Source organism: Sarcophilus harrisii, chromosome 1, assembly GCF_902635505.1.
Source record: "Sarcophilus harrisii chromosome 1, mSarHar1.11, whole genome shotgun sequence".
Lineage (NCBI taxonomy): Eukaryota > Metazoa > Chordata > Mammalia > Dasyuromorphia > Dasyuridae > Sarcophilus > Sarcophilus harrisii.
Genome location: NC_045426.1, coordinates 226,123,790 through 226,137,449, shown reverse-complemented (window position 1 = coordinate 226,137,449; position 13,660 = coordinate 226,123,790). Strand labels below are relative to the sequence as shown.

The 13,660-nt window shown below is 33.8% G+C and overlaps 1 protein-coding gene across 15 annotated transcripts in view; it reads right to left on the bottom strand.

Annotated features, from left to right (window-relative positions):
• Nucleotides 1-13,660, bottom strand: part of CDC14B (cell division cycle 14B) — a 140,303-nt gene that overhangs the window by 70,193 nt on the left and 56,450 nt on the right. For 11 of the 15 annotated variants that reach the window (XM_023497304.2, XM_031937687.1, XM_003761313.4 and 8 more), the window contains 2 exons: nt 960-1,050; nt 214-289 (listed from right to left, as the gene is read on the bottom strand). In XM_023497304.2, the coding sequence (XP_023353072.1) occupies nt 214-289; nt 960-1,050 (167 nt within the window). Of the gene's footprint in view, nt 1-213; nt 290-959; nt 1,051-2,729; nt 3,418-8,328; nt 8,452-13,660 lie in introns of those variants that run through there. The other 4 variants (XM_031937689.1, XM_031937691.1, XM_031937692.1 and 1 more) reach the window with 2 other exon arrangements.

The window sequence follows — 13,660 nt, the reverse complement described above, 5'->3', positions numbered from 1 at the left end:
TTGCCACAAATACAACTAATAAAAATCAAAACAGTAGAGGTATAAACTGTTCAACCAAAACGATACCATGTATATGCTTATGTGTAATCCATTTCTAAAACAAACTTCACAGAATACTCTAGACTACTCTTTTCAAGAGGAATGTTTCCTTTTTCTGACTACACCAATGCTGATCACTTTAATCCAATCTGCTACCAAAAAAAATTAGTTTACCTTTAATTTCTTATTTATCTTGCAACAATATCTGTAAACCATTGCCAGATTGAGTGGTCCAAAATCTGCGAAGAAGCTTTAAAAGTGAAAACAAACAAAATTGTATAGGTATGGCTTGGATTTTCTAAATAAATGCTTGTTTTTGTTGTGCAGATCAAGTTACAAGAAAAACACAACATCAAATACTATTACTGGACAAACAATTTAAAGATATTGTCTTCTTATGGGGAAGACATATTGGCAAACATAAAATTTCTAAAAATAAATGACCACAATGAATACAATTAATAAATATTTTCTATTCTTATACCAATAACTGGAAAATACTTTTGGGAAAAAATTGTTACATCTGATAGATTTTTTTCCTCCACTGACAAGATATGTAAAGCATATCCTATTATGTCAAATTCAGTTTAATGCAAAATTAGCATAAATTCCAAAATATGTATGCCTGAAATAGAACAGATGAATTCTAAGCTCCCTTAGTTCTTAACATTCTATGATTCTGTACAAATTGTTTCTAAAACCTGAGTGTAAAAAGCATCCCCATCTACCCCCATTCAAGCTTTATTTTACCATGAAGGAAGGATAAAATTGATTAATGGAATCTCTATATCCAATTATCCAGTCCTATAATCCCAAAAAAACATGTCTTTAAGGCTGTTCTATACTAAGGTGCTCTTCTAGCTTAGTGAAAAAATGAATAGATTCCCTATAATTTTAGAAGAGCACAAGATAATACTTACTTCTCATATTCAAATTCGTCATCTACGGAGAAATAGTGTATGTTTGCAGCACTCTTTGGTTTCTGGTAAAGAATGGCAAAACAAAGGCGATCTGAAATGCAAAAAGAGTCAAAACTAATACTACTCTTAAAATTACAAGCTTGTTTTCGTCAGAGGAAAAAAGTCTTTTAAGTTATCCAAATTCCCTCATATGTATTACAAACATTTGTTTTTTCATGCATGTTTCCAAATACTAGGAAACTCAGTTGGTAAAGAATAAAAAAGTGTGAGCTCTTTCAATCAATCTTAAATTTAAAAAAAAAAAAAAGGATTGCTATCTTTGTAATAGAAAAGGTCATGATATAGGGTTAGAAATTCTAGTTTCAAACTCCACCTCTTCCATTATGAAATACTGGCAAGCCATTTAACTTCTTTGGGCCTCAGTTTCCTTATCTGATGAAGGGAGGGGTTGGACTAAACCTTTTAAGATTCCTTTCAGTTCTTAGCATGTGATACTATGTTTTTTCTACCCATTAAATTTAATCAGGAATAAGGACTTCCCACAGAGTTGCATAACCTAATTTTTAAATGAATTAAGAAATTGCTACCACTTTTTTATTGAGGTTTCAACTAATTATAGCATTTGTAAAACAACTAGCATACATTGTAAAACTTTTTCTATTATATCCTATTTGTCCACTTTCAGAACATCCTGAAAAATCTGCTAATGCAGCCTCAAGTCACACACCAACTATTTCAGCTATTGTGGGGTTATTTTTAAGGAAGATTTTTTTTTCCCCTTCTAAATGAAGCTCGGAAAAGAACCAAACCAAAAGCAAGCTATATCTTTATGCCACTTTTTTTTTTAAATGCAAAGGATTATATTCCCAAGTACTAGTTGGTTTGGGTTTGTTTTTTTTAAGGCTAAAAGTATTATTCAAACCAGAACCGCCATAGAGTTGCTATTTCTGCTATCATATTGGAGTTAGACCTTCGGAAGTGCAGTAAATTCATCAGGGTTCCCTAGAATAGTTAAACAGCAACCAAATCTCCGAAGTCGTGTTACTAGGCTCCACCCCTCTCCCTTTCGAAATCTTTGTCTTTAAGCCTCCCCCAGAAAACCCCACTAGCTATGTGATACGCTCATTTTTGCTTTAAATGACAAAAAAAAAAAAAAAAAAAAAAAAAGGTCTGCATTTTGCAAGTTCTATTTTTAATATAACTAGTGGTAAACAATTGACTCCAGTCAGCATTGACTCTCAAAACTTTTAAAAGTATTGATTTACACACTAGTACTTGCAACCACACTTAACAAATTACTTGAAAAAACACAAAATTTAAATACCTACAATTACAAACCCCAAATGCAATAAGTTAATGAACAAATTACTATTATAAAATTCCCCACAAAAAGTATTTTTATGCTTCTCCCAAGGAACCTATATAGTTGGTGGATTTTCTAGGATTAACTCAGAAACAGCCCCAAGTCTGTGCATCTGAGGAGATGCACACCCCTCTCACAGGGGTTTGGAACAGATCTCCCTAGATCTAATCATTCTGTATTCCAGGGAAAGTATCCAACTCAATGACATTACTCCCATTCTTTAGGGTAGTATCCCCCAAAGGGCGGGAGACCTCCACTGAAACGGGGTTTCTTCTTAGATAAGATCGTATGTCAAGGAAATGTAGTGAAAGCTGGGGCTGGGGTCTCAACTCTCTCCCTCCGCCCCCTCCCCAAGCTGCTCCCTGGGTAGAGGTCAGAACTGCTTCTCCCTTTGTATAAAGACTCACCTTTTATCACCTCCACTACAAACTTCTCCTTGCCGGTCATGTTTTAAAAGCATCTAAGAAAACACGAGTAGGGGAGGATGGAGGGGCAAAGGCGGAGGTAGGACTCTAGGAAGGGAAGAAAAGTATAGAGAAGGAAAGTTAAGACAGGAGGGCGGATCTAACTTCCCAGATCAGCAACTTGGAAGAAGAGCTGGGGCCACACCCCCGAAATAAAAGAGGAAAAAAAAAAAAAAGTTTAAAGGGCTATATCTTGAGTTCAAAAGAGGAGAAACCATAATCTCCCCTAGATACCAAGCCCAACGTAGGGGTCTGCCAACTTTCCAGGGAACCTCCGGATTCCACATTAGCAAATTGAGAAATTAACAACTTAAATTTTTTCCCCCAAAATTGTGCAATAAGTAAAAGAAAAAAAAAAAAAAGCTCAAAGTAATAAGCACAGTGGATTCTCCTGAGCATTTTTAAAAAACTATCTTTAAAAATTCTTTGAGAGATGGGAAAATATTTCAGCTGATGAGATGACGAGTTGGAATATTGATTCACAAAAATACAGATTTAGCTCCCTAAGTGAAAGTTTGTATCTGGGCCAGTTTCCTGCGGATTCAAGGCTCCTCCCCCTGTTCTTTCCAACAGGCTGGAATGCGGAACCAGTCCAGGCAGGAGCCTTATTGCAGCTGGGGTACCCAGGCCCCACCTCCTTGGTTCTCTCCAGCTGCGCCAGCTCCTGGCAAGAGGTTAGTTAATTGCTACAATCCAGAGAATGCACCTTAATAAACTGCAATTCGGGGATTGCACTTTAATGAGCCAGCCAGAACTAGGAGATGCTTATTTTTAGAAAAGGAAAATGATCCCTTGACTTCAGTAGTCCCCACCAACCCCTTTCCTCTCTACCACCTCCCCTTATAACGCAGCAAATGTTTGGTGAGTCTGTGATGGAGACAGCACGCCCTCTGTAGGGTCTGTTTCAACTAGCTTCTTCTTTCACCTTTAGCTCCTCAGGCAGGTTCCTGAGAGCCTAGTAGATGTGGATGAACCAAAGTGGCTGGAGATGCGAGGAAATTCCCACTTAGGACGGGTCCATTAATATGCAAATACCAGGTCCTACTTCTTAACCCTTCCCGCTCCAATACAAAAGATTACTAAAAGGTGATTAGAAAATGGAGTGAGGGAGACAAATGCTAAATATTTTTCCTCCTTTATCTTGGGGGGGGAAAGAGGAAGAGACATGTGGAGGGTCTTCTGACATCTGGAACTTCTATTGCAATGCTCATTCTTAGTAGGATAGATTGATAGGGAGATCGATAGATCAATAATAGATACTATGACTGGTTATTTATGTGTCATTGCTATGATTACTACTGTCCAAGTACCTTCCAAAACAAATAGAAATCATCCACGAGTGTGTGTGCGCCTATGTATCCACACACATAAATGTATTTATACATATTATATAAGTTTTTCAGAAAGGAAAAACTAACTTTCCTTTAAAAGCACTGGGACCCTATCATGAAAACTGATAGTGAAATCAAAAGCAAACATTTATATTCCCAGAAAATTCTCTTCAAAATACATACAATACAATCTTCACTGCTTAAAAAAAAAAAAACTGCACGCAAGCAGATGTCTTAAAATTTGCTTCAGTAAAACAGGCAAATGCTAGATTGTATCAGACAACCTGGTACATAATCTCTATGTAAAATAAAATGGTCTAGTGTCTTCCAAGGAATGAAGTTCCATTTCCTGAACAAATCTTCCCAGATAACAAAAAGAAAAATAAACTCCAACCATTCAGACATGTGTTATTTTTTTTTAGTATACAATACTGAAAATCATTTTTTCCTCCAACTGCACTTGCATTATATTCTCAATAGTCTTATCTTTGTGGATAAAAATCATGAAATTTTATTTTCAAATTGTAAGAGACCTTAAAGGCAACCTCATTCATCTTACATTTGAAGAAATGGAGGCCTAAAGTGATTACCTAAGATAATACAAGTAGTAACAGACTAAAAATGAATTCAGGTCCTCTGATTCTAAGTCTAATACTCTTACCATACTAGTTAGTACTAGATTAAATTGTCAGCTGTAACTTCAATTAGTCTTATGTGAACCTCAGTTTATTCATTTGTAAAACAGGAATATAGGATATTATGGTTCAGTTCCCTGTTTTTGGAGGATCAGAAAAATCTATGTAAAGTACTATAATTATATATATATATATATATATAATATATTATATTAATATACATTAATATATATATATGAACTAATACTATGATTATTATTACTATTACCATCACTGCTACTTATGTGTCACTGCTATGGTTACTATCCAAGTACCTGCCAAAACAAATTGAATTCCTCTAAGTATGGCAGAATGAGAGGAGAGTGTCTTGAAAAGGGCTAGAAAGCCTTTTTGAGCTAGAAAGAGCCTCCTTTAGATAGAGATTAAAAATTTAAGTTTGTGATGCTTGTGAGTCATTAATAGTTCCTTTATATGTTTGTCAGTGTTAGTGCTACTTGTCCTAAATAATAAGCACAGAAGGAAAATAGCTGCTGTTCAACTTCTCTGTAGAGTGAGTGAAAAGCTCAGAATCATATTTACATAGTTTTATTTCATATGTAATTCTTTCTTTCCTTATCCCTTTCCCCAGCTCCAGAACTGATATGGATAAACAGCACTGGTTCGGGAACTGGGAAATTGGGGACGTAGTTGGAGATAAAATGATAAATGTTTAAGAACTGATCCTCTAGGGGCAGCTAGGTAGTGCAGTGCATAGAGCACCAGCCTTAAAGTCAGGAGGATGTGAGTTCAAATCTGACCTCAGACTCTTAACTCTTCCTAGCTATATGACCCTGGCCAAGTCACTTGACCCCAATTGCCCCAGCAAAAAAAAAAAAAAAAAAAAAAGAACTGACTCTCTAGAAAGAAAAAAAACCAATGTAGGCAGTAGGCAGGAAAGACACACTTCTAACTTTGATCACCATTATTCAAATTTCCCTATCAATTTTTTAAGTCTAGGAATCTGCTGCAATATGAGGGGATCCTTTCTTATATATTAAAAAAAATTCTTATATATAAAAAAATATAAATATATGTATATATATATATATATATATATATACGTACATATGTATGCAAAACATTTATTGAACCTCCAAAAGGCACATTTATATCTATATTCAAAGATCTGTAGTAATATGACTGTGTTCCTGGCTCATGGATTGGGACCTAAAGTGCCACCGGACTAGAAGATGTCCAAAGTCCCTCTCAGGTCTGGATCCTATGATCTAAAAAGAAAATTATTTTCCTTACAAAATTCTTCCCCCTAATTTTTTTTTTCTTGGTGGGGGAGAAAGGACAATTATGCAGCCAGGACAGCCTTTCTTGGTCAGAAAAGGGCTAGTTCTTCCTAGGCTAAGAAAAGGGAAAACTTAAAATGATAGTAAGAACTATCCAGCATTCCTTTCTACATAGTGAATTACTACAGTCTTCCTTTATCTTGGCTTCCCTCCCATTTAGCCTGAGTTAGAACCTGTGTCTCAATAGCTATCCTTGTTCAAAAATCCCAATTTCAAAAAGAAATTTCTGAATGTAAAGACTACTTTTAACATATATAAGGCATATAGACAAAGACTGCCTTGCTTAAAGAGAAAAGCAAGTAATGCAGTAAGATGGAAGTGAATTACGTTAGTCAGGATGATATAATGCAGATAAACACTTAAAAAAACATGGTAGACCATGAATCAGGGCAGTGGTGATTTCTGATTTAAGGAAGTAAGGAATTAAGATCACTCAGAAAGATGGGTAAACTTAGATCACCCCTCCTATAACCTTAGCTACAAAAGATATATTCTCTAGAACTAATAGCACAGAAAACTTTTTAAAGTTCTACTTCAGTGAAAACATCAAAAAATAGGCAAAAAAAAAAAAGAAATTTTAATTGATTCATTTAAGTACAATTTTTAAAATGTTAATTCAATACACATATTAAAAAAAAAAAGTTTTATAAGCCACCCACAGAAAGTTTTTTTAATTCACAGAATACTTGATGCTTTTTATTATTTTTCAAGGATGTTCTGATGAATTTTTTCAAAATCTAGTAGTATAGTTGCTTCCTTGATGCTTTTTTTCTCCCCTGCTGAGGCAATTGGGGTTAAGGGACTTGCTCAAGGTCACAGATCTAAGAAATGTTAGTGTCTGAGATCCCATTTGAACTCAGATCCTGCTGACTTCAGGGCTGGTGGTGCTCTATGCACTGCGCCTTCCTTTTTGCTTTTAAAGAGCAATTTCTTTCAGTACTCATTGCCAAATGATGAGAATATTTCTTAACATTCATCAACAAGATATTTTTCTGTTTATAAAGATTTTTTGGAGAGATTCAAAGCCTGACTTGGAAATGTTCATTTGCATAGAAGAATTACAAATATATTAGTGGACTAAAAAAGAAAAAAAACTCATCAATGGACTTCCTTAATATTGGAAGCTTTAAAAATGCTGAAATAGCTTGTAAAATGCTTATCTAGACACTTACTACTAAATATAATTAAAAATTACCTTAAGATTGTCTTCATTTACTGGTGCTACACTTTATTGAGAATCTAGCAGAGGTTATAAACAGCAAAGCTCTCTACATAATATTGTCCTACCAAAATATCTGAGCAATGGAAAATACTAAGCATTGATGTATGTTTATCACATAGTATTACTTTCTAATTCTCTGTACCTTATTAAAACCAAAAACAGTAAACAGAAGTTTTCAAATGTAATTAAAAAGTTTTGATGAAATGAGATAGACAAATTTGATGTTACTGAAAGGAACCTGTAATTCAACAACCAAATCCAATTTATAGAAAACCACACTTGAGCTTTTGAATGTATTCTCACATTTGTAGCTATCTTCCTCTGAACTCGTAAGTTTGCCATCAATGGTACAGCTAATCACACTGCTTTGTACTAGCTGATTTTATATACGTGATTATGTATATATTATGCACATAACACATATTCACACACATTCATGTATACATATATTTGTGTGTACATGTGTATACATGTATATGTGTATATTATTTTAATACATCACCTAATCAGAAAGATACTGAATGAGAGTAATGTTTAATTTTACAGAACAAATATTCACAGTTGGCCCAGAGAAAATACATGTTTAAGTTAAAAATCCTGTGATATAAGATAAGTGATATAAGAATTCTCCTCAACATGTTAAACTTCAGATTTCCATAGAACAACTCTTATGATTAATTTTCCTGGGTATTAGTGACTATAACAACCCATGTTTTGGCATACTTAATATCTCAAGGCATCTCAGCCTTTGGGAGTATGCCCCAAGATTCTATGATGCCAACAGTCACTAGTCCTATTCACTACTCTGACTGAAATTATGTCAAGGAAGCCCCACAGGAAAAATAAACCAAGAGCTCAGCTGAGTGACTTTTAAAAAAATACTATTTTATATGATATGGCTTTCAAGGCTTAAGATTTTAACCAAAAGAGAAAAAGAAAAGAAAAGGAAAAGGGGAAAAAAAGGAGAACGATAAAGGAAGCAAACTGAAACCCACACCATATAAAGAAACACTTTACCTGAGCCTTTTTGGGGCTCACTTCACTTTACAGCAGGGCTTCCTTGTGGTAGCTGTGACATCATGGAAGAATACATCCTGGGCACCACAAAGGGAGCTGGAGCCAGCAGAACTTTGGGGAAACCTAAGAAAGAAAGAAAGTGGGATATTTGCTGAACACCCTTTATTAACCTAGTTACATGGGGTTATTCAGCAAATGGAGCATACTGATTTTATTTACAGGTCATCATTATCAGAATAGATTCTCAATTTGGGTCATTTAGCTCACTGTGGGAGCTGAAGTATATGCGGCCAACCTGTCAATAATCTTCCATGAAATATTCAGTACTAATGATTAAAACATGTTTTCCCTTTCTCCAAAGGAAAAACCCTTATTCTTTGTTTTTTGTTATTGATTTTCATCCAAGCCATGTTATAAACTGGGAAGATGGGAGAGCTCTTGTATTTATAGGTCTTAAAGAGCTGAGCATAGACTCTATCATAGTTTCATAAGCATTCATTATAAAATGTTAAATAAAAACATTGACCTTTCCTTATGTAAATATATTGGTTTGATAACTATAATTCCTATTAATTTATATTCCAAATCATTTTTATGGCATTCGAAGGTATTTCAGACTTTTATTATATGGTGAGTATTTATTATATTACTTTAAGTTATAAAAGTATTACTTTGAACCTAGAAAATTTTTATTTTGTAACGGTCAGAAATATGAAATATTCTTACATACTAATAAGTATGTTTTATTATATTTACATTATATTAAAGCCCAATTTAAATCAAATAATCTGCTAGAATTCTTAAGATTATCTATGTAAGAAATTTTGCTCTTGACTCAGACCTGTAATTTCATCAGTATAAAGAGCTCCTCCTGAGAAAACTTTCCGTAGAAATCCAGAAACTCAGAATCTTAGAAAGTTGTTTAAGGATATAGAAAAGTTAGAAGAGATTAGTCCAGAGTCATACAGCTAATGTGTATTAGCAGTAGGATGGAACAAAAGTTAACCTGATTGCTAGCTATTGACTGTGCTACATATGTTTTATATATATATATATATATATATACATCCACACCCATATGTATTTTGTATGTATATATATATGTATATTAAAATTCTCATTATTTTGTTCCTTTTACAAATTCTGATTTATTCACTTTAATAATCTTCAACTTTAACATACATTGAAATCTGGCCATCACTAAATGTACTAAATAATTATACTTTATAGCATTTAAAGGGATTGTTTTAATTTAAGCAGATGCCAAAATTAAGTAGATATCAATAATAAGATCAATTCCTGTTTAGTGAGTATGACAAGGAAAAGACTGTCTTTGCATGGGTTTATATTCCCAACACTTAGCATGGTGCCTGAAACATAGTAGGTATTTAATAAATTATTTGTCTGTCTAGTTATCTTTCTGTGTTAGCTAGAAGACATTTATTTAGTTAAGCACTAATAGCCCCAGACAGATTCCCCAAGTCTACTTTAAATATTTCTACAAAAATACAAGGGGGGAAAAACAAGCTTTATTTTTTTTGTTGTTGTTAACATGTGAAACAGGCAAAATTTAACAAGATCCATGAAAGCAAGTGTGATATAGCAGAAAAAGGACTGGCCTTGAGACTTAGAAAGTCCCTGGATTCAAATCCCATCTTAGGCATTTATTAGCTGGATAAACATGGACAATTCTACTTCTCTGAGACTTGGTCTCCTCATCTGTAAAACCTAATATCTACAGTTCTTACTTCAAAGGATTACACAAATATATTGGCCATTTCTACCTCTCACAAAATCTGTCAGGTTTTAACTAATTTCTTACTTCTTTCCTACAATGAAAATGAAGGAAAGTGATTAATCAATAAACACTTATTAAGCACTTCATATGTATGTATCAGGCACTGTGCTAAGCACTAACGATACAAATAAAAAGCCAAAGCTTATATTCTAATAGAGCATAGAAGGCTATGGACATAAATCAGGACATGAGGAGATATATATACAAAGAAGATGAAAGGAAGTCTTAGAAGGGAAGACACTAAGAACTGAAGGGCCCAGGAAAGTAAACATTTAACCACAAAAACATATTTTTATGCCCTGAATAAAACAGAGGGAGATGCAGAATAGAAAATTAAAACATTATGTTGAAGATAACTGGAAATGAAAACGAACAACCAAACCCGAGTATTTACAGAAAACCACACTTGAGCTTTTGGATGTATTCTCACATTTGTAGCCATCTTCCTCTGGACTTTTAAGTTTGTCCTCAATGGTACAGTTAATCACACTTCTTTGTACTAACTAAAATTTTACAAATATGTATGTGTATATATTATGCACACACATATTCACATACATTCATGTATACATGTGTATGTAGTTATGTGTATTACACATGGGTTATATATAAAGGATTATAACTCCATAAGGCCAGAAAGAAATCTTTGTTTTCCCTGATCCAAAGCACCTAACAAATATAACACAACTCCTTCAATATTTTATTAAACTGCAATGCTGAATTCATCAAATAAAATATATTTTATAGTATAAAGTCAAAGGTTTGATGTATTCATTTTAATGCTATTCCTGCCAGGATCCAAGCCATTATTAGAAGTCCCTGAACAGCACTTGTTCACTGCAATAGTTTCAAATAAGTTAAAGTCAGTAACTTCTCCCAAGTTTCCTGACTAGGGTGTCTGGAACATGAGATAGAGGAAAGATCAATAGCCTAGGATTCAGGAGACTTTGTTTCAGGTTAGCTCTTATCACTATTTGGTTGAACCTGGACAAGTTAATAAACTTCTGAGTTTTCATCTATGAGATGAGAGAATTGAGTTAAATTACCTAATGTAAAGTCTATTCTAATATTGATAATTCTATTTTGTGAAAATCAAAATTAAAAAACCACCCACACCAAAAAAGCTAAAAATTCACAACAGTGTTTTTTTTTTTTTTGGGGGGGGGGGTTGTTTTTTGTTTTCTTTTTTAGAAAGCTATGTTTTTAGAGTATTGTCTCAGAATCTGACCCTTTTTCAAAATAAAACCCAAATCAAACAGCCTGAAAACAAAACAAGCAAGTATAATGCTTCTTTGAAGTATCTCTCTCCTTTAATATTTCTAGTCATGTATTCAGTTGGAAGGAAAAATGTATTTTGGAATAAAATGTGCACACTCTAGATTTGCCCACTGAACCTCTCTTTCCAAGCTCTGTCAGGAGTGGAAGTGGCTGTAGATTCTCAAGGCCAGTAAAATACTAGCTCTGGCCAGGAGGCCCTACACAAAGTTGGAAAGGTTTGAGCTATAGATCTGGCATGAGACGTCAAGCACTAACCTTGCCAAGTTCAGAGCAGCTTGTCACCATAATTATTGGCCAACAAATGTTGATTTTTGTCTGTGGCGTTTCTGAATATATCAATAAAGTCATGGAGTGTTGCAGTACACAAATATATGCCCCCCCACACACACATTAAATATCATTTAAGTTATCTTAGTATTGCTATGATTCCATAACTGATAAGAGGTTAGGGAAAGGATTAATCGAGTAATAAGAAGCATAGTTTTTATTATTCCAGATGTTACTTAAACTCAGGAAGCAAATCTTCATGAAGCTTTCCTAAATTGAGTACATCTTTCCCTCCCTGAACTCCTCTCCCTTAGTGCTTATAAGATATTCTATATGATTTAGTACTTAAGTGATCCTTTATTTGCTAATTGCTTCATGTGTCAGACTCACCTTCACCCCACTAGAATATAAATTCTTTGAGATCAGATGGCCATCTTTTGATATTTCTAAGTAGGAACACTCAGTAGCTCAGAGCTGGGCAGACAGCCTTCAATAAATAAAATGTTTATGGTTTATTGAGGCCTTTCACACATATGGTTTAAAATAAATAATACTTTAACAAAAGTAAAAGCCTGATTTAATTGTGTTTACTAAGAAATGCTAAAGTGTGATTTTTACATCATGATAGGAGCTAATATTGACATAGCACTTTAAAGTTTGCAAAGCTTTTTCCATATATTATCTCATTTGATCCTCACCCTATAGGTGCTACTATTATATCACCCAGTTAATAAATATTTGAAACAGGATTAGGATTTAAGTCCTCTTTACTTCAATTCTATCACTCTAATCTTCTTTGTATTAGTGTGGGCCATGCCTTGTAATTTTCATTATAATTAAGAGTTGTCATAATGGCAAAAGGCTCTTTCTTAAAAGAAATAATTATCCTTTATAATCTTTGTGACCCCATTTGGGGTTTCCTTGACAAAGATACAGGAGTGGTTTGCTATTTCCTTCTCCAGCTAATTTTACAGATGAGGAAACCAAAGCAAACTAGCTTAAGTAATTTGTCCAGGGTCACACAGCTGATATCTGAGGCCACATTTGAACTTAGGAAGATGAGTCTTCCTGACTCCAGGCTCAGCACTCTACTGTACTACCTAGCTGGCTGAAACCTTTAAAATATAAGTACAAATAATAAAATCTTGGCTAAAAATTACTATTACTATAGTTATTCCCCAGTGATGATTACATTTATCCACTAACATTTGTATTTACCAACAAAATTTATATAATTTTACAGAAACCACATGTTAGACATCATATTACAAATGAAGAAAATAAAAGTTTAGAGACCTTTTTCATGGTCATAGAGGTAATGTCTGAGTCTGGACTCAGAATTACAGAATGAACTTGAAAGGATTTTTAGATCTCATCCAGTTGAACTTCCTCATTTTACAGAACATCCCTTGAGGACAAGAACTGTATTACTTTTGTCTTAGTATGCCTCAACTAGCATAGTGATTGCTCCACAAAAAGAGCTTAATAAATTCTTTTTTGAATTAAAGTGACTATTTTATTTTCAAAAAGGGAGGAATTAAGTTTTAATCTGCAACTTCATCTCTTAGCAGTTTCAAAGAACCAATCTAATAATTTTTAACACAAGCTGAGAAATAAAAAGAAATTAAAAATCTCAACCTGAATTTCATTCTATATATTATGTCAAAGCTGTCTCCTAGTGACAGCTGCAAAAATACATGTAAAAATTGTAAAAAAGTGTTTTCAGCTTGATTCAGAGGAAATTTAGATTCCAAAACAGAATATTTCAGTGTCCTCCAGTACTTTCAGTTCATGAGACTTATATGTGTCTCAATAATTACTTTAACAAAAATGAATAAGGTCCCTTATTTTAACATTTTACCTCCTGGGATACTTTGAGAGCCAAACTGAGACTATATAATTAATTAAACTATAGACTCAATCTCCTTTGTTAACAGCTTTCATTACATTTTCTGCTATAGAACTATTTACACACTTCTATGAAATGTT